General features: G+C 36.1%; 3 protein-coding genes across 3 annotated transcripts; all 3 read right to left on the bottom strand.

Annotated features, from left to right (window-relative positions):
* Positions 1–797: 797 nt before the first annotated feature.
* LOC121267705 (2-alkenal reductase (NADP(+)-dependent)-like) lies at positions 798–3,437 on the bottom strand. Its single transcript, XM_041171719.1, has 5 exons — positions 3,085–3,437; positions 2,654–2,852; positions 2,280–2,446; positions 1,470–1,552; positions 798–1,288 (listed from the first exon to the last, which is right to left on the bottom strand). The coding sequence occupies exons 1-5, from the start codon at positions 3,145–3,147 to the stop codon at positions 907–909; spliced, it is 894 nt and encodes a 297-aa protein (XP_041027653.1). The 5' UTR covers positions 3,148–3,437; the 3' UTR covers positions 798–906.
* Positions 3,438–5,745: 2,308 nt separating this feature from the next.
* LOC121267687 (2-alkenal reductase (NADP(+)-dependent)-like) lies at positions 5,746–9,077 on the bottom strand. The gene is made up of 5 exons (XM_041171686.1): positions 8,743–9,077; positions 8,055–8,232; positions 7,658–7,824; positions 6,958–7,040; positions 5,746–6,165 (listed from the first exon to the last, which is right to left on the bottom strand). The coding sequence occupies exons 1-5, from the start codon at positions 8,980–8,982 to the stop codon at positions 5,787–5,789; spliced, it is 1,047 nt and encodes a 348-aa protein (XP_041027620.1). The 5' UTR covers positions 8,983–9,077; the 3' UTR covers positions 5,746–5,786.
* An 8,592-nt stretch (positions 9,078–17,669) lies between these two features.
* LOC121241062 (2-alkenal reductase (NADP(+)-dependent)-like) lies at positions 17,670–20,926 on the bottom strand. Its single transcript, XM_041138665.1, has 6 exons — positions 20,794–20,926; positions 20,489–20,757; positions 20,082–20,259; positions 19,325–19,491; positions 18,656–18,738; positions 17,670–18,244 (listed from the first exon to the last, which is right to left on the bottom strand). Exons 2-6 carry the CDS (start codon positions 20,735–20,737, stop codon positions 17,863–17,865), a joined length of 1,059 nt encoding a protein of 352 aa, XP_040994599.1. The 5' UTR covers positions 20,738–20,757; positions 20,794–20,926; the 3' UTR covers positions 17,670–17,862.
* Positions 20,927–21,189: the final 263 nt, after the last annotated feature.

The following is a 21,189-nucleotide window of genomic DNA, read 5'->3' on the forward strand; positions in this document are numbered from 1 at the left end:
GTTGTGCTGTTGCGGACGCTGGAGGGGATGGGAGGAGTGCTGAGGGAGTGAGGGGTCGGTCGAAATGAGAAGAGACTGAGAGGTGGGTTGTTTAAACCCTAGGCACAAACGGTGCCAAACGACGCCGTTCTCTCTCTCTCTTGTTCTAAATTGCATAAGAAAAACGACGCCTTTTCACCTATTTAAGTGAAACGGCGTCGTTTTAGAATGAATTATATATATAAAAAAATGGGTTTAAGACGTCGGCCGGTTCAGCAGTTTTCTTCTGGTTCGAACCGATACCGAACCGGTCGATGTCGGTTTTGATAAAAAAATTTCCCGCCCGCCGACCGGTTCTATGCCAACTTTGGCCGGCCGGTCTGAGTTGGTCCCGATCGGTTCCTCGGTTTCTTGTACAGCCTTAGGAATAATCATCTTTAGATTATATTTTTGGTTGGATGATAAGAAAATGTATTGTTGTTTGGATGGTGAGAAAATGTGGGATCTATTTCTGTTTGGCAGTTAAGAAAGATCTTAAGTTTGCTTTTTGTTTTCTTATTTCCACCAGCCCTTAGATTCGACAATTGTCACTCTAATTTATCAACTGTCAAGAGATGCTGATGAGAAACTGGGTTCAAGGGAGGGCTTTGGGGGCGGGAAGAAGAAAGAGAGAAGGGAGAAGGAAAAAGGAAAAAAGGAGAGAGGATAATGGATGTGCACCTACTGTAACTTCAATAAGTCTATCATGTGTTGCAATTTTATTGTTTGGTGTAAAAGAGAAATGAACACCCGATCTGTTTTAAGTTTTTCTCTTATTGAATTTGCCACAAGACATGCACTGCGACGCACACAATATAAGTAATAGAGTGAATATGATAGATCATCCAAGAAACAACCCAACCAGGTAACAACAGACGGGGCTAAAAATCATTCGCGAGCAACGACAACTACTTTCTTTCCAACATTGCGACCACTAAAAAGGCCAACAAGAGCAGCTGGACCACTCTCAAGGCCTTCAGCCATGTCTTCCACATACACTATCTTCCCTTCTTTGATGTAAGGCAGCACAGTTTCTATGAACTTGGGATAGAGTTGATGATGATCCAAAACTGAGAATCCTACCATGTGGATTCGCTTGAATAGGAGACACGTCAAATTTTGCACACCTTCAGGCTGCTGATGAACATTGTACTGCGATATCATTCCACATACAGCAATTCGACCATGGACTCTCATGTTTAAGAGCACTGCATCGAGTGTTTTGCCTCCAACATTGTCGAAGTAAATGTCGATGCCTTCTGGGAAGTACCTGGTTATAAATTAACATAAACCAACAGTGTGTGATATTGATATATTTCATTAAAATAACATAAAATATCATGCGAGCATGGTTATCTGTATCCATTATGCCTAAAAATAAGTCATCTGCATTACAAAGAAATGTTGTGTTTGCTGTCATTCATGACATGTTATGTAAATACCACACTGACCTTTTCAAAGCTGCATCCAAGTCATGCTCTTCCTTATAATTGAAAGCATCATCATTACCCAACTTGTTCTTCAACAGATCAACCTAATTTACAACAGAAGAAAACGAGTTTTTTTCTTACTACAAGCAAAAAGAGTTTTCAGGTAATGGTAACTACATCCCACTAGGCTCTCGCTACAGTAAAAAATGAAAAAAACGAAAGAGTTTTTTTCTTTTTTTTTTTTTGGGGGGGGGGGGGGGGGGGGGGGGGTTTGCAGGGCAGGAGGAACTAGGAAGAGGGGGAGGCCCACGTCTCAATTATCTTGGCCCGCCCCTATATATGTTTCATCTTTTCTGCTTTTACAGAGAGTCAGGGGCACTGGCAGCCAAATTCCACAAAAGCAAAACCAGCAGGTGACAAGTATGGGAATTAGGGATTGGTTCTATGCTAGAATTTACCAGAAATTTAGTGTGAGTATCTAGAAAACAGAGGCAAATGATAATACCATGAACTTTGATTTAGGTAGTTAAAAAGGGTACTCTACAAGAACATCTCAAAGCTTTCCTTCCTTGTAAACAAATACAAAGAAATCTCTCTTAAATTACCACTTGTTAAGCTGATAGGAAAAGATCAAATTAATCATTTAATGGATATTCTAACAATCTCTACGTTCATTTGAAAACAAATAAGACTTTGAAGTTCTCCTTGTAACTTTGCCCCAAAAATAATGAAAATACCAATCGCACTTGCTAAGCTTGACCGTTGCCACAGATTCCTACCTAAACGATTGTGGGACACACAGACAAGTATATACTTAAATACATATATTACCTTTTCTTTACTCCCAGCACTTCCAACAACATAACAGCCCAACAATTTTGCAAATTGTCCAACAAGCTGACCAACTGCACCAGATGCTGCTGAAACGAAGACATATTCTCCTTTCTTAGGAGAACAGAGCTCATAGAAACCAGCATAAGCAGTCATACCAGGCATCCCTGTTTGTGAAAATGAACTTTTTAAAGATTTACACACATGTACATGAGGGTGAATTCAACATGGTGCTCAAACAAGCACGCAAAGTATATATATTTTCAAGAAACTACTCTTGATACCTGCGCGCAGCTCAGAAGGCTTTGTAGCATAATCATCTGCTTCTAAATCTCAAAACAGTTCAAACTTCATAAAATGAGTAACCAACTTACCAAGAAGTCCAGTATGGTAGGAAAGGGGTACATCAGTGTGCTGAATCTTTTTCAGGCCTTGCTCGAGACTTGTCAGGCCTTCGGTTGGGGTGATTAGGCTGTACTCTTCCCATCCAGTGATCCCCCAAACTAAGTCACCTGCCTTGTAGTCTGGGTGCCCAGAATCCAAAACTTTAGCCACCCCAAACCCAGTTAATGGCTGCAAGTGTCCACCGGGAGATCACAATTGCAAGCTCAAAAATGTCAACTATATATAAAATTCAACGAGCAAGCACACATGCATAAAAAAATGTTTTCTCCGTTATCTTTTCCTTTCTTACAAAACATTTGTCCATTATTTTAGTCATGTTAGGCCTTTGCAAATATCAATTATATCTTATAACTATTTTATATGAAAATTTGAATTCTTAAAATAATGGTTAGATACGCACATCGCCAGGAGTATAAGAACTACTGTATCCATTAAGAGTGACTTGTGGCATTCGAAGTCGCATTAAGGGGTCGCAGGACAAGTAGAGGTTCTTGACAAGGACACCATGGAAACCTTAGGGAACCTTCAACTTTATGGTACTAGTCGTCACGTACATGTCCGATTCCTTGGGAAGGCCGGTGACATAGTCCCTGAATATTAGCTGTTTGTTGCTCGCTTCGTCTCCAACCTTCGGCATTGTTTCGCTACACTCTCCCAGAGTCTCTCTCTGTCTTTATGCGTGTTCGTGGGCTAGGCTTTTCCGATGCAAATGGCAAAAGAAGATTATATATTTATACGTTTTCTTGTTGGAGGAGCGACTGCACCGTACGTCCTTTGAACGATCAAATAAAGAAAAAGGGTAAACCAATGTGATCATGAAATAAGTGCTTACGTAGCAACATGAACTTTGCATCACAGTATAACGTCAGTGATGAAAGTTGGCTAGCTAGGAGGATCAGTCAGCAGTGACGATCCTGCTGGAGAAGTCTGGAAGCTCTAACTTTTGCCACAGCTGTTAAAAATTAAAATGCTTTCCTGTAGTAGTCGCACGCCAAGGTTCTGGTATGGCTGCTCTGACCCTATTCAGAACAATTTTCTCAGTTTTGAATTTAGGGGATGTCTGTAAATCATTTCGTTCACCTTCTGTCTAATCTCATCTCATCTCATTTTTAAACATTAATTAAATACAAATATTTTTAAACTAATCATTACAATTTTTTCAAACAAAAAATAATTCAATTTTTTCAAATCCTAAAATATATATAAAATTAAAAAATTATATTATAACAATATTATAACTTTTATAATATTTTTTATTTAACTTTTTCTCTTTCCTTTTCCAAAACTCCATAAAACATTAAAGCCTCGGTTATTTTCACAATTTCTCTCAACTCATCTCATCTCATTTAATTATTACAATTTTTTTAAATTTCTACAAAAAATAAAATAAATAGTTCAACTTTTTCAAATATCAAAATAAAAATAATATTACAAAAATATATTCTAACAATATTTTATTCAATTTTTAACTTTAATCTTAATTCATCTCATCTATAAAAATAAATAAAACTAAAATTATCTTACTATTGTTTCATAAAATTTCCTCTCTCGGACCCTATATACGTGCGTGCATGTTTTGGTAGTGGACAGGGAAAACGCAGATGTAACAGTGATGATCAGCAATAAACAGGTCATGATGAAGAGGGACTAGTGACTACCAGTGAAACCTAGATATATAGAAAACTGCGATTGGTGCAATTATCTCGAGCAATGATACACACAATACTTTTCAAAATACATAATATAAAATAAATGTATTTTTGTAAAGTGGTATTACTTTTATATGGTATTTTACAATAATACCTCTCATTTTAAAATATGATTGTAAAATATATTGTGAAAAGTATTGTGTTTATCATTTTTCATTTTGAAAAAGTCTTTTTACAAACGATTTCACACACCAAACTGTGCATTGATATTAAATGTAAGACATTTGTCTCTCAATTTTTTTTTTTTTTATTTCTTTTGTCAATGAAAAAAAGTATGTGAGTATTGATACACGATTTAGTGCGTCAAACCGCTTATACCTAACAGTCCTCATTTTGCTAGCTCTCTCTCTCTCTGGGGCGATTCCCCCACCCACCTTTAGAAGGAAAAAACAACATTCCTCCAGGAATCCTTCATTTTCCAACTCCCCAATTAAGCACCAGAACTTGCAGCGCCATCCGAGCTCAAAATCTCATTTTGAGTGACACTAGCTCGATGCTTCGATCTCAACCGATAAAATCGTCTTCACAAATGTTTTCTCGATCGACAAGTCAGAAATATGACCGAATCATTAGATTTCATTAGTCCCAAGAACAATGCCGATAATCGTTGATGGCAAGCTTGGTTAATTCACCCCTTAAGTACTCTTGCGTACTCGATCTAATTTGTTCTTGGAGCTTTTTTTTTTACTTTCCATGTGGCTGCAATATTTTTGTTGTGAGAGTGGTAAAAAGAGTACTACTTGAGGTGCTCCAAATTGTGAAATTGACAACTTAACTAAGACAGGGATATGTGTTTTGAGGTTTCAATTCTGAACTTTTCTCTTGGATGGAACTTGCTTTGAGTTCTTTATTAATAGGTGAAGGGCTGTAGTTACAAGTTTGAATTGCAGGAATTGAATGCAGAACATGACTATGGCGTTGTCAATTTTGGCCCCTACCCTTAAATACGTATTCTTTAACCAATGCGGCTAGACTTGCAGTCAATATGGCTAAACACTTACAATTTCCAGATGTCACAATTGAGGAAGATTCCCTTCTTGTAATCTAAGCTATTCAAGGATCATCTTCAATCTGGCAAATATCTCCCATCTCTGAAGGCATAACTCTTATCATGTCTTCTCATAAATGATGGTCTTTTAAAAAAAATAGATCGATCTCAAAATCGATTTGCATATTCTGTGACATAGTAGGCCGCAACCAATAGAATGATCGGTTGCATACCCGTAGCTATCTTACCTTTTAGTATTGTTTTTATTAATAGTAGAAAGGACTCTCCTGATGATAGTATTGTAATTTGAAACTTTTCATTTATAAATATGCAAGCTTGATAGGAAAAAAAAAAAAAAAAAGGGAACACACTGCACGCAGTAGTACTACAGAAATAATGGCCAGATTATTCGCGAGCAACTACAACAACTTGTTTTCCAACATTGCGGCCACTGAATAGTCCAACCAGGGCTGCTGGAGCACTCTCAAGGCCTTCAGCTTTGTCTTCCAGATACACCACCTTCCCCTCTCTGATGTAAGGCATCACAGTCTCTAAGAACTTTGGATAGAGGTGATAGTAATCACGAACTGTAAATCCTCGCATATGGATTCGCTTGTATATGAGACACGTCAAATTTTTCACGCCTTCGGTCTCATCAAGATTGTACTGTGAGATCATTCCACATACAGCAATGCGGCCATGGACTCTCATGTTTAAGAGTACTGCATCAAGTGTTTTACCCCCAACATTCTCAAAGTATATGTCAATGCCTTCTGGGAAATATCTGATGATGAACAGTACCCATTAATATGTGTTTTGCAGATCAAAATACTAGTATCTCGCACAGATAAGATTATAAATTCTACAGGCTCTGGTGGCTGGGGCACTAATTAAGAATAGTAAAATTTCTTATTATTGGAACATGAAAGTAAAACAACTCATTGCAGCCATATAAAATTAAATCTCTGGCCTCACACTCCACCCATAATTTAAAGGGGAGTAGTCATCATCTAATCTCGAGATCGTTGATTCTGTCCTCTTTTGTTAAACAATTGTCTAAATGTTCGTTACAATAATCACATCCACATACCGAATACGAATTTACACGCAACAAAGATGAGATCCATGTGAAATGAGCAAAGTTTTCTGAATCAATCATGTCCAAAAATAAGTCATTTATATGGCAACAAATTGAAATTTTTTGATTCCATTGTTATGAATAGGGCTATTAAAGATTAAGGACCGACTACTGCAACTAACATCATCAAATCAATTGACGGAACTGATCAAATGGAGAACTTGAAACTCTATCATCTTTTTTGTTTCCACTTATTAATTTATCTATACCTGAGCCTTAGTACATAATCCTGAAATAAACCCACCTTAACGGTACTAGAAGGCCAAAGATTTTCTTCAAGCAAATGCCATTTATTATAATAGGTGCGGTGTCAAGTAATGACCCCATCCAGTTTGTTATACAACTCAAACCAAACAACTAAATCTAACAACACACTAGGAAATGCTTAAAACTCTAGAGAAAAATTTTAAGTTCCAGTTATGTAAATGCCATACTAACCTTTTCAAAGCTGCATCCAAGTCATGCTCTTCCTTATAATTGAATGCATCATCAAAACCCAACTTATTCTTCAATAGGTCAACCTAATTTATAACAGAAGAAAAATGAGATTTTTTTTAATTAACTGGTTTTTATTCATGAACAACTTGAAAAGTAAAAGAAAAAAGAGATCTTTTCATGTTATGGGAATAAAGATAAATATCTGCTGACATGCCCTTATGTTTCATCTTCCTGCTTTTACAAAGAGAATTGAGGGACACGTGGCAGCAATCTTGTGTCCACACAAGCAAAGCCATGCAGCAGGCGACAACTACGAAAACTAGGGAGTGCTAAAATTCCATGTTTGATTAGAATTTACTTGGCAAATATTTTAAAATTCTAAAAAACAGAGGCAAATGATAGTACAAAAAAAATTTCTTTTGATAGTTCAGGTAGTTAAAGAAGGTAAAATCAAGAGCACTTTCACCATTAAAAATCTATCCATAAGCGAACATATGAGTTTCCTTATACTTGTTCAAGATACTTCACAATCCTTCATTATAACTTTGCCATAAAAGGAAGCAATTTTAATGAAATTATCATCCTGCCTAAGTAATACCATTGTCACATATCTACATCAACGATTTGGAATAAATCTAGATGGCAGCCACCAAATAAAGGACTAGAGAACAGAAAATTACTCGTAAAAATAGTAAGGTACCTTTTCTTTACTTCCAGCACTTCCAACAACATAACAGCCCAGCAATTTTGCAAATTGCCCAACAAGCTGACCAACTGCGCCAGATGCTGCTGAAATGAAGACATATTCTCCAGACTTGGGAGTACAAACTTCATAGAAACCAGCATAAGCAGTCATACCAGGCATACCTATTTTGCAAAAAAAAAAAAGGGGTTAAGATATTCAAACATATTTACCACAGAATTTACCACAGCGCCCACAGAAGCACAGAAAGTCTTGAATTCAAAAAGCTATCAAAATGCAACTCAAAAGGGTATGTAGCATAATCATCTTGTACATCTCAAAATCAATCCAAACTTCATATAATAGAAAATTTCTTTTACTTATAAAAAAAAGAAAAGAAAAGCAAACAACTTACCAAGAAGTCCAGTATAGTAGGAAAGGGGTACATCAGTATGCTGGATCTTACGCAGACTTTCAATTCCAGAGAGTAGGCTGTACTCTTCCCATCCAGTAACCCCCCAAACTAAGTCACCTGCCTTGAAGTCTGGGTGCCCAGAATCCAAAACCTTAGCCACTCCCAACCCAGTTAATGGCTGCAAGTTTCTCGGGAGAAAATCACAATTGCAACCTCAGAAATGTACACGATATCAAATTCAACGAGCAAGCACGCATGGGCTCACACACGTATTGTTCGTGGCATTTCAACCCCCCCACTCCCCCACCACCCCCCGCCCCCCGGCGGGCGCCATTCGCTCCTCTCCAGAAACCAAAAAGAAATACCGATATTTTTCTTTTCATTTCCAAGCGTTAATTATATCTTAAAAGTTTTTTTTTTAGTTTTTAAATAATTAAAGCAACGGATGTTCCAAAAACTCCTAGACAACCCCAAAATAAATAAATAAATAACCCATATCTTATGATCTAAATTCCTAATTTCAATACCGAGAAAGAGAAGGCGAAAAGAAATAGCACAAAAGATCAATGTCATCCAGCTATGCTATCAGTATTATGGCTCTTCAAAATTATAAAGAACCCTACTTGAAATAATTCATCAATCAGTAACCATTTCCCATGTAATTTTCGCAGAAACCTAATATACTCACAGAGCCGGGGGTGTACGAACTGAAACCGCTGAAAGTGACTCGTGCCATCCGAACACGCATGACAGGATCGCAGGACAAGTAGAGGTTCTTTACAAGAACGGAATTGGAACCTTCGGGGACCCTCAAATTTATGGTACCGGTGGTAACATACATGTCCGATTCCTTTGGAAAACCAGTTACATAGTCCCTGAATATCACCTGCTTGTTCCTTACTTCCTCACCTACGCCACCATTCGCCATTGCTACTGAGACCACTCGCACTTTCTCTGTGCGTGTTTTATGTGCGTGTGTCTGTGTGTGTGTATTACTATGTTTCGGTTTTCTCGCCAAAAGTTCTGTGCGCAGTGATGCGGTGTGGAAATATTTTGTATCGAACGGGATTCGAGCATTTCGTAACTGCTTACGTCGCAATATGTAACTTTGCGAATGACATTATATACGTCATCATTACTGTCACTTTATTTTTAAAATGTTTTTTTTTTAAAAAAAATTATAAATAAAATTAATATAATTTCTTAATGTTTTAATACACAACTTTCAAATATTATCATGACTAGTTATAAAATTAGTACATTATTTATACAAAGAGCCGGCCTGCTCCGAATTGTACAAATCCGTGTACTAATTAATTTATTAGATTAGAAAAAAATATCTCCATAAAAAATAGATAAAGAGGTGTAAAATTCAATGTTTTGAATACCGTACCGGTCAAGGTATTGGAACGAAATATTTCGGTACCGATACCGTTTCGGAATAGTGTTTCGGGATAACGTTTCGGGATAGTCGATCTATAAATAAATTATATATATAAATATATATAAAAATTATATTCTAAAATAATAGTCTATATATAAATAAATTATATACAAATACATATATATATAAATTATAAATAGTCTAGTCTGAATTGAGGGTTAAAAAATAAGTTTGTAGTTTGAAAAAACGAAAAAAAAAAAAAAAAACACAGGCCGAAATATCGGCCGGTACCGGCCGAAATATAGGCCGGTACAGGCCGAAATTTAGGCCGGTATGACCGGTACCGGCCAGTATTTTGGCCGGTACGGAACAGGTATAGTACCTGTACCGGCCGGACGGCCGAAACGAAAAATTTCGACCGTACCAACCGGTACGGTACGAAATTTAAAACTGTGATAAAATTAGTCAAATTTGTAGCATGTTGGAGATCCTATAAATATTAACTTACAAATTAATAATACTTGATTTTAAATTTATAATATGATATGTTACATTAAATTACGTCAATTTCTAAATTATTTTTATAAATCTTGATAACAATCACAAATTCACAATCCCATGGTTTTACAATTTTTTTATAGAAAAAATTTATTCATCATGCCAACTCCTATAATCCTCCCATCATCTCATGATGTGACATTAGATGATATATTTACAAGTAAAATATAATAAATAATTTCCAATCATTTAATACCACATCATAAAATGATAGAAGAATGATAGAAGTTAGGATGATGAGTAATATTATTCATTGAGTACAAAATGTTAAATGAAATGAGTAATTTGCATTTATTCTTGCTTTTGTTGTTGCTTTCTTCATGCTTGTTTAGTTTTTTTCGAGTTTTGTTGGTTGTTTGGCGTAGGCTTGTTAGATTTTGTTTTGGTTTTTTGGTTTATTTTGTCACTTGGTTTTGGGTTAGTTTATAGCATTTATCATATAAGCCTCCAAATGTAATGATGTTATCACGGTATTCATCTGTCATAAGTGAGAGCTAATGAATAAATTTAGACGGAGTTGCTATGTGTGTGGCTACTGGCTCTTTTTTTTAAAAAAAAAAAAAAAGAAAGAAAAAAGAAAAAAGAAATGAGTAATTTGCATTAGAGATGCTAAACGACTTGAGTAATGTTGAAATCACTTTTATACATTTAGAAAAAATCATATTATTTATAGAGTACTCTCGTTGGAATAGTCAAAGCCAAACCCAAGTTTTAGCTAATAGAACATGAATATATTTTTATCTATTCCATTCACATTCAATCCTCATATTACATTATCTATTTATTATTTATATAATAATAAAATAATATTAATTTAATATATTTTTTAATATATTTATTTTTATCAGATTTTACCATTCTATTGATTAAATAGTAATTAGTAATCATATTCTAATTAAATTATTGGTTAAAAAATAATATTTTCAATGTTCATTTAATGTTAATAACCACAAACGTCTACTTAAAATCATCTAAAATTTAATATAAATATCTTAATTACAAATCAAATTTCTATAATTCTCATCTAACTATATTACAAATCATACTTTCTTCTATCCAAATTTACTTCAATCAAAATGTAGACCGGATACTTCCCTGCTAGTATGTCACTACAAGAAAAAGGGTCATTTCCGGCGGTCAAAATCGCCGGAAATACACATACTTCTCGCTAGGATTGATTTCTTTAGGCGATTTCTAAATCGCCGCAGGTTCGACGATATCCTCAAGCCAATTTAGAACTATTTCGTCGACTTTAAAAACTCGCCAGAATTATTAGTATTTGCAGCGATAATCTGTCGCCACAAAGGTTATAATAAAACGCCGCAATTGGTGGTATCAAGTTCGTAGATAATCGCCGCAATTTAATAATACCAGCGACTATTTATGTCGCAAATACTCAATTAATCACCGCAAATGGTCAATTGGGATTATTCTTAGATTGCATAATGTCAATACAAAGACGTGCCTTAACAGTAGCTGCCTCTTGTTACAGTGGGAGCATCATTTATCTAGTGAAAAACATTTGATTTAACATTAAAGACATGACTGTAAGCTCATGAGAAGGAATACCAATCCCCAACCAATCAGGTGTAATTTGAACAATTACATATTGACATATAATTTCCCTTTTAGGAATAATGAGAGCGTCCATCTTTCTTGATCAAACATATATCCATCATGCACAAAACCAATTTAAACAAAAATGACAATCTGATCTAGTGGTTTGTCCATTATCTTTGCATTTGCAATCAACTATAGTGTTCATATTCTAATCCACTGCACTTAACTCCATAAAAAAAGTGACTTTATCTAGAACTTTTTAAAGATAGAAATGACTGATTTAGGTGAAATGGTTTAGGATTAGCTAGGGAGGGTAGCAAACAATCCCATGTTTTTCTTATTAAAAAACAAAAAATTAAGCATTGGATTCCCAAAATGTGGAAATACACTTCCCCTCATACCTGGAACTTTTCAAACAAATTAGAAAAAAAGAATATTTGTTTTGAATTTTCCAGTCAACATGCTATGTCTTCATGTACATGTCTATCATAATCTTTATATTATAATTCTATATCATTCTATTTTTTTTATAAATAACTCTATAAAATACAAATTAAGAAAGTGCATTTAACGAAAGTGCATTTAAGAAATTGCACCAAATCAACCAAAGCCAGGCATAACTTTAAGAAAGTGCATTTAACCATTCTTTCACTACTTGAGGAACACACTGCACGCTCAATCAATTCTAAAAACATATATCCTTGCAGTTTAAATGCACTTTGGTGGTGGCATGGCTGCTGTAAATTGCCTTGGCAGATCTAACATATATCATGTACGTACTTGCTCTCAAATGTAGTTATTTAATTTAAGCAGCAGTACATACATTAAGAGACGTTGTTTGTCTGTAAAGAGCTGAGAGTACTGCACCCTGTGTCTTAGTTAATCATCAGTTGCATACAAAGCATGAATTAATGTAAGATAATTATATAAATATTAAACACATGTAATAAAATATTGGATACACCATTAATTCTGATCCAAGCAATAAAATAACAATCACACGTGCAGATTTTGAGGATTATCTCCTACTGGCCGGGAACCCTTTGACATATATATATATATATGTCAGTCACATTATATAAGAATACCAAATTGTTTATCAAGATGGATATATACAAATGTTTATTATCATGCATACCCATTAATTAATTCCGTCTTAAAATTAGAGAGCCTTAATTAGCGGAAGGTTTCCCAAGTGGAAACCATCTTTCTTCATCTATATATTCATCCCTTTTACTACTCTTTAATTAGTTCTGATGAGTACATGAAGCACTAAGCTAGCTGCAAGTATATATAGAACATAAATTCACAAACCCCATGTGGCTGTCATATATATGCGTTAATCCTCCAAACAACAACACTGACAATCAGCAGTACCACAAATATTAGCATATTTTCAATCTTCACAGTTTGACAGCACTAGTGTCATTTTCGATCATTTTAACTTGAGATTACATGCAGTCTAAAAAAAATGGTTTATACTCTATGCTAACCACTTGAAGAAACACATAGATAACTGGAGATCTAATCTAACTGGGTAATACTTCTACACCAAAAAAAAAATTTTAATCTCATTCCCACAAAATTATAAACTCACTAAAGACACTATATAACAATGTGTAACACGAAATTACAAAGAAAACAAAGTCTAAATTAGGGTGAAATTAGGGACACAGGGGCTCGATTCCAGAATGGCTCTGTGAATGGAAAACATTTCTCATGACCTAATGCACCCAAATCATAGTAATGGAAAACGAAAATAGAGAAAGAGAAACTCACTAGGGATCTGCAGAAGACGGCGGCACTGGGCAATTGGAAACCACTTTGCGAAGACGAGAGAGCGAGAGAGATGGATGGAGACCAATAATCTGAAATACAAGCTCACCGGCGTCGGCAAGGCGGCGAGATGGTGGCGAGAATAGCACCGGAGTCGCCAATCGCAGTCGAGAACAACAGAGAGAGTGAGAGAAAGGGGGCGGGAACTGGGACAAATCGCGAAGGGGGGAAAATTTTGGGTAGGGTGGGAGAAATAAGGCGCCCGCGGGGGAGCATTAATTTTATTAGTATTTCCGACGCTTCAATGTCGCCGCAAATAACAAATAATTGGCCGCAATTAAATGGGCCATCTGTTTTACGCTGACAACGTAGATTATTGCGACGACAATCTACGCCGCAAAAAAGGTATATTGCGTCGATTATTCACTTTCGACGAAAACTAAATGCTGCTACAGTTAAAATTTCCTATTGCGTCGAAAACATATCGCTACAATAAACAAAAATTGCCGCAAAAAAAAGTGAACGTCAGATTGTGAATTTGGGCTGGAAGTCAGCAACGGCATGGAAATCGCTGCAAATACTCCTTTTTACCGGCGATTATAGTTGCGGCGATAATAAAAATGCTGGAAATGGCCATTTTTCATGTAGTGTGTACGCTTCATACATTGAATTTGAAATGAAATAGGAGGCAATCTACGTATGTATGTTGACATTGATTGCTGCAATAAAAGCCAAAGTAACCCCCCTTCCACACCGAAAAAATAAAAAAAAATAAAAATCATTACTACATTAATATCTTGCCTATGTTCACAAGCAAAAAAGGTCCAATTTCCCTACTGCAAAACAAATGTAAGTCATCCCTAAAACAAAGATGAGAGATTTTGCCTTCAATACATTTAGGAACTGATTGAAGAGTGAGATGAAATGAGATGAGATAAGATGGTTTTAGATAAAATTTAAAAGTTGAATAAAATATTGTTAGAATATTATTTTTTGATATTATTATTATTTTGAGATTTGAAAAAAATCAAATTGTTTATTATATTTTGTGTAATAATTTGAAAATTTTGAAATGATAAGATGAGATAGATTACGAGTGTTTCTCAATCCAAACAACTCCTTAGCGTTTGCTGAGTAATTTTCTCATATGGACGCCAAGTCACCAATAGCAAATCAGTGTTTGCTGTTTAGTAATCCATAAGCTCTAAAGGACAACCCATGCAATAGTTATAATCACTGATCTGCTTCAAGGAACCAATATACCTGAATAATTTGTTGAAAGACTACCAAGTCTACTACCAGTTCATTGCACTGTTAATACTCAAAACATTCCAAAATGTGGCAGATAAGTTAATATTTGGAGCTGTTAATTTCTTGAAGAACTAATGGTATTTCATTTGCAGAATACTGCAAACTATGAAAGGGATTTCAACAAGAAGTAAAGTAGGGAGTATGAACAACAATAGTAGCATGTACAGAAAAACATACAGATTTTGTGGAAGCCATTGCTAGGAAAGCAAACCAGTATAGATTCAAAAGAGTATCTTGGGTCTTCTGGAAACACAGGTTATTTTTTCCTTTACGGAATCTTAATGCTTCATAGATCTTAAATGATTAGGCTGTTAATAAGGTGAATGATTCCTTTAATGGCATACTGATGTTAAATGCCAGACAAGCAGTAACAAGCAGGGGAGTATATCCCTACTGTCTAGAAGACTTTTAGCATCCTTTTCGAGGATGTATTTCATATAATAAATGGCAAATATATTTTTAACCTGCGGTTTTGAAGTATTTTATTAAATGACACAGCTATACGGATAAATGGAACAAAACTAGCTAGAATGGAGATGACACCATTTACTTTAGTTAAGATCCTTCTAACCCTTACCACAAGATGTAGAAATCCTCAAAACCACTTTGTCATGCTTCTTCCTTCAATCAATGTCGCCTTGAAACGACGAAATTCTAAGCATTGGCAGAAACGGCTACTTCGCGGAATCCACAACATCCAGTTCAATTTCAATAGAGGACGCTACATTTCAAAAGGATCAACCTCGAAGACTAATCAAAACGCACAAAACTACAACTATAAGTGCAATTACTCTTGGTTATTCATATGAATCCGATCAAAAACTTAATGTAAATATGACAAAGGAAGTTTCCAGAATCAAATAGCTAGTGTTTTTGCATTGATTTTAACAGTAGGGTGAATTAATTGAATAAAGGAGGTGAAGTAATTAGCATACCAATGACAGTTTTTTGAGAAAATGTTGAGAGGAGAGAGAGAGAGAGAATTACCAAAAAATAATAAATTAAAGATTTGCTCTATCTACAGTTTACAACAAGAAAAAGTATTCGCATCAGTCTCTATTTGGCATCAACCTAAACACATCTCACGTGTCAGCCAAAACACACCCCACGTGTCAACCGGTTTTACCGTTTGATTTTTTTCCTCTCGTTGTAATCGACAGTTTGATGTGAGAGAGAACATTTGAGAAGAGAGAGAAGTGAGTGACGTTGAGGAGGCAGAGAGTGAGAGCTTGATGAGAGAGAACACTTGAAGAGAACTGATGAGAGGGGTTTGATGAGAGAGAACTGATGGAAGAGGGAGTTGATGAGAGAGAGAGCTTGAGGAGAGAGGAGAGGTCGAAGAGAGAGAAAGCTTGATGAGAGAGAAATGATGAGAGAGAGAGAGCTTGAGGAGTGAGAGAGGTCGAAGAGAGAGAAAACTTGATGAGAGAGAGAGCTTGAGGAGGGAGTGCAATGCTACAGTAAGCTGATCCTTAGTATTACTCAGATCCTGTCTTTAGCTTTAAAAATACTGTAGCTAAAACTCGATCCAGTGTCACTTTGCCTAATCCTTTCCAGTCGGTTTTTTGTCTTTAATAGGTAAATGGGGATTTTTTTCGCATTTGCCTATTCCGTTGAAAGTGCTCTAAGCAGTTATTAACTAATAAAGGGCAAACCATTGTCTTTTATCTTTCTGTCATTTAGAGCATCTCCATATGGGATCAATCCCTATAATTTGGGGATAAATTTAGGGTTTTAGAGAAAAATCCATCCCCAATGGATTCCCCATTTTGCGGTTTACATTTACGGATTCTACAGTCGTTTCCCATATATGGGGAACGACTGTAGATCCTCATCGCATTCAGAGGCCTTCTGTCCCGCATCTTCTTCTCTCTCGGCTCCAACCCTTCCCTCGAAACACCAACGATTGCAGCCCTTCTCTATCGACAGATTTTGTAAGTTTTGATTTCGGTTTCCCCAAAAATTTGTGAGTTTGATTTCGCAACACCAAATTTCGCCCATTCTCCCTCATTTTCGAAAATTTTTTCTGCAAATCATACCTCTCTCCTTCTCTGTTTCTCTCTTCCCCTTTTTGCTTCCTCTCGAGGCCATGGTCAAGGTAAGTATGCGATGAAGAGCCTACAATTTGGTGCTCTGCGTCGGTGATCTCTTTGTTGTTTGGCTGCCGAGAATGTTTCAGTGCTTGTAGATTGATTCAAATTTTTTTTTTTTTTTTTGTCACTCTCGTTTAGTCATTCTCATTTTGGGCTTTGTTTGAAGAAACCGGTTATCATTTTAACCATTGTTGCCATTGATTTGTCTGTATTTTGGTTGGCTGTGCTGAGTGTTTGGCTGCCGAGAAAGTGATGATGTTTTGTAGATTTTTTTTTTAAAATTACTCTGTATTGATTTTTTTCTTTCAGTTTCTATGAGATGTGAATTTCGGACTTATGTGGTTGTGAAATTTGTTTTGTATTGTGATGGAAGCTGATATTTCCAATTTTGTTGATGTTTTCTCACTGTTGTTTGGTTGCTGTGAAAATCAAATTATATTTATTAAATTAAAATTGTGTTTTATGTTGTGCTTGTGTGGGATCGTTTTGATTTTGCTCTTATTTTCCTTCATGGGCTGTTTGCTTACTATGGAAATCTCCAGTTGCAAAAAGAAGAAGAAACTGAAACACAACTACACGGAATTCCTTTTGAAAAATAATACTATATCCGGTAGTCAAAATCATATAAGTATTTTGGAGAATGTGACATTTGAAAAGAAGATAATAAGACAAAAGAGTTAGTAGTTAAGATTGTAAATGGAAGTGAGAAAGAAATAATAAAGAAAGAATAGAGAAATATTATTTAATAGAATAAAGATAGGGATGGGAAATGAGATATAGAAGGTTTTTGAAAGATGAGTAAAATTTAGAGAAAAAGTTTAAGAAATATACTTTTTACTTAAATTAAGAAAAATTGTAGGCAATCGAATAGGAATGCTCTTACGAGGGCAAACACAAAAGCTACATGCACAGGGACAACGAATCAACGATGCATACATGGCCACAAGACCAACTGTCTTTTCTTTCATCTGTTGTGCAAAACAACAAACCAAAAAACAGACCCTGGCCTCAGATAGACACATACTAGCTAGGCTTCCTTATTTCACAAAGCATTCGACATTAACCCCAACACAATAGTAGTAATTAAAAAGATATACAAACAGAAGATTAGATTGATATCGATCGATCACTCGCGAGCAACAGCAACAACTTGTTTTCCGACATTACGGCCACTGAAAAGTCCGACCAGAGCCACAGGGCCATTCTCAAGCCCTTCAACTATGTCTTCCACGTAAACAATCTTCCCTTCTCTGATGTAAAGCAGCACTTGGTCCAAAAACTTAGGATAGATATTGAAGTAATCCAAGACAAGAAATCCTTGCATTCGGATCCTCTTAGAGATAACATATATCAAGTTATGAACACCTTCAGGTTGATCAAGATGGCGGTATTGTGAGATCATTCCGCACACAGCAATCCTGCCGTGGGTTTTCATGTTAAGCAGCACGGCATCAAGCATTTTGCCCCCAACATTCTCAAAGTAGATGTCAATGCCTTCTGGGAAGTACCTGATGATCATCATGACTCAGAAATAGTAAAGCCTCTCTAGTAAGTGATCATCCAAATAGCATTAGATGCAAATAGCTCTCAGGGTGCAATCATTATTGCAATCAGGATTTACCCCAATTACTAGTACTAATCATAATCCGAGAAAATAATAATTATAAGACAATCTCAAGAATTTCCGTTATCATCTTAATCTTCTTTTGTTATTAGGAATTTCAACGAATATGTTCTGGTCGCATTTATACCCGAGAATGAATCTAGGGGAGATAATTTTTTCAAACCATGTCATGCATGGTCTCTCCATCAGAGGTACGTTTTCATGAAGCACGATTAATGGAATAACCTTATCCCCATATGACGTCCAAACATGATTAATAAAATGTTATATGCAATGGGTATACAACTGAACTGACCTTTTTAAAGCAGCATCCAAATCATTTTCTTCCTTATAATTGAAAGCCTCAGCAAACCCTAACTTATTCTTCAGTAAATCAACCTGCACAATTGATTTCAAAGCATCCAAAGAGAATAAGAAGATTGAACTTTGCCTGACCAGTTTCTTCTAAAACAGAGGAGTCTAGAGGATCGGAGGAGAAAGGAAGACAAGGCAGAGACAACAACTCCCCCAATAATACTATATTCTTCCCAAACCAATTCCAAGGACTTTGATGTGCCGCATGTTTTCCATCCAAAGTTTTCATGAAGAAAATTAGGTAAGCATTGAGGTCCATAAACCATATGGCCATTCCATGGAAAGAGAAAATTAAAATTTATCTGTAACTGCTAAGAATTCTGGAATCTTACAAAAAAAAAAAAAAAAAAATCAGATCGAGTATGAAGAAGTAAGATTCAGGCAAAAAAAAAAAATGTTGTTGTTCTATGAGTCCTCTTGTTGGCTCTGAATTTTGCAAAGAAACCAAATCATGAGACAGGGAAAGATGAGGTTTAGTATCTTTAATCACGGCCATAGTATGTAAAATTGAGTTATTTTATGAAAAGAATTGAAGAAAGCAGCCATTTAATAAAGGACGGATAGGGGTTAAACCAAGAGCTAGGCAAGCTGCCAAATAGATATAACTCACCTTTTCTTTACTTCCAGCACTTCCAACAACGTAGCAATCCATCAACTTTGCAAATTGCCCAACCAGCTGACCCACTGCACCGGATGCTGCAGAAATGAAGACATATTCTCCTTTCTTGGGAGAACAAACTTCGTGAAAACCGGCAAAAGCAGTCAAACCAGGCATACCTACAATAAAACCCAAACGCACACACAATTGTTAATTATATTAGGGAGTCCTGTTTGTGCTGGCAAGGTAAAGCAACAATGGAATCTCAACTAATTTTGCTAATTATTTCATCGAAATTATTGGCAGCTGCTATATATATTGACGCATACTGAAGAATTGCCATACATCAATATGGAGATGTAATCAGATTTGTTTTGTGCAATCGATTCATACAACATTTACATGATAGCTGAATTTTCTCGGATTATTTGATACGTACAGTATGTGTTCTTCCACTTTATTAGTCAGCATCAAGTGGAATGAACATTCATCAAAGTTTTGATTCAATCTTATTATGTTCAAAATAAAAGGGTCATCAACCTATGTGTTGGTACCGCCTAAAGTGGGGGTCATTGGACGAAAGCTAGCTCGTCATTACACTTTTATCAGATCATGACAACTGAATGATAAGAAAGGAGTCGACAAATTGCATAAACATCTACAACAATTCATGTCGAGTATTCGTGTATGCAAAGCATAAACACATGACATCTGCAGCATTCATTGTCATTAAGCACCCGATTGATTGAATGAGCGTATCACAACTTACCAAGAATCCCAGTATAGTAGGAAAGGGGCACGTCGGTGTGCTCGATTTTGAAGAGGCCTTGCGTTTCCGTGATGAGACTGTACTCTTCCCATCTGGTTGTACCCGAAACCAAGTCACCTTTCCTGAACTCTGGTTGCATGGAATCCAATACTTTGGCTACCCCAAACCCAGTTAATGGCTGCACTTTATGATCAACACAAGAAACTAAATAAAATCCGTAATTGCAAGTTTGGTATTACAAGACTGATTGGCATATTATCTACTGGAAACGCCCTGATAATTAGTAAGAAACTGACCGAACTAGTATCGAAAGAAGATTTTCACAAAACTCTCGATCGAATCTGGCCTGTCATATTTAAGAAAAAAAAAGAAGAAAAAAGCGAGAGAGAAGAGAAAGGAATGCTTACGGAGCCAGGGGTAAAGGAACCAAAAAGATTAGGACCCTCAACTTTCTTCATCTTGATAAGCATGTAGGGGTCACAGGACAAGTAAAGATTCTTCACCAATATCCCATTGGAGCCCTCCGGAACCTTCAGCTCCATAGTTACAGTTCTCACACGCATGTCCGATTCCTTTGGAACACCAGATACGTAGTCCCTCAGTACCACCTGCTTGTTCCTCACTTCCTCACCATCACCACCACCACCACTCGCCATTTTTAGTCTCTCTCTCTCTCTTTCTCTGTCTCTGTCTCTGTCTCTCTCTCTCTCTTAGAGCTTTCTGGATTCTGTCTATCTGTTTGTGCCTGCATGTTTCGATCAGTTTCGATTTATACCAAGTTGTGGTTTAGGTTCTGGAAGTTTGTGGGCTTAGTACAGAAGAAACGTGTGCGTCCATGGCTTGGACAACAATATCTATGCATGCTTAGATAATTAGTAGAAACCTGTTCTTGTGCTGCCAATTATCATATATATGTTGGACCTTTTTGCAACTTCCAACTGTTTTTGGAATTGAGTTTCAAAAAGACGGAAGAGGCCTAAATTCTAGGAAACACCCCGTTTGATTTGAGCAAAGACTGCACCTAAAGTAAGACAGACACAGAAAAATTATATTCTTGTGATTGGATATGAATATCTTAAAAATCAAATCTTATCTTTTAAATAATATA

Source organism: Juglans microcarpa x Juglans regia, chromosome 1D, assembly GCF_004785595.1.
Source record: "Juglans microcarpa x Juglans regia isolate MS1-56 chromosome 1D, Jm3101_v1.0, whole genome shotgun sequence".
Lineage (NCBI taxonomy): Eukaryota > Viridiplantae > Streptophyta > Magnoliopsida > Fagales > Juglandaceae > Juglans > Juglans microcarpa x Juglans regia.

Coding starts and splice junctions, on each gene's coding strand:
- LOC121267687 (XM_041171686.1), bottom strand. CDS start 8,982: ATGGCGAATGGTGGCGTAGGTGAGGAAGTAAGGAACAAGCAGGTGATA. Junction 8,233..8,742: donor GTTCGTACACCCCCGGCTCT/GTGAGTATATTA, acceptor AGAAACTTGCAG/CCATTAACTGGGTTGGGAGT. Junction 7,041..7,657: donor GTGCTGGAAGTAAAGAAAAG/GTACCTTACTAT, acceptor GTTATAAATTAG/GTTGACCTATTGAAGAATAA.
- LOC121241062 (XM_041138665.1), bottom strand. CDS start 20,737: ATGGCGAGTGGTGGTGGTGGTGATGGTGAGGAAGTGAGGAACAAGCAG. Junction 18,739..19,324: donor GTGCTGGAAGTAAAGAAAAG/GTGAGTTATATC, acceptor TCAATTGTGCAG/GTTGATTTACTGAAGAATAA. Junction 18,245..18,655: donor TTGGATGCTGCTTTAAAAAG/GTCAGTTCAGTT, acceptor GATGATCATCAG/GTACTTCCCAGAAGGCATTG.
- LOC121267705 (XM_041171719.1), bottom strand. CDS start 3,147: ATGCGACTTCGAATGCCACAAGTCACTCTTAATGGATACAGTAGTTCT. Junction 2,853..3,084: donor GTTCTTATACTCCTGGCGAT/GTGCGTATCTAA, acceptor GGACACTTGCAG/CCATTAACTGGGTTTGGGGT. Junction 2,447..2,653: donor CTACCATACTGGACTTCTTG/GTAAGTTGGTTA, acceptor TTTCACAAACAG/GGATGCCTGGTATGACTGCT.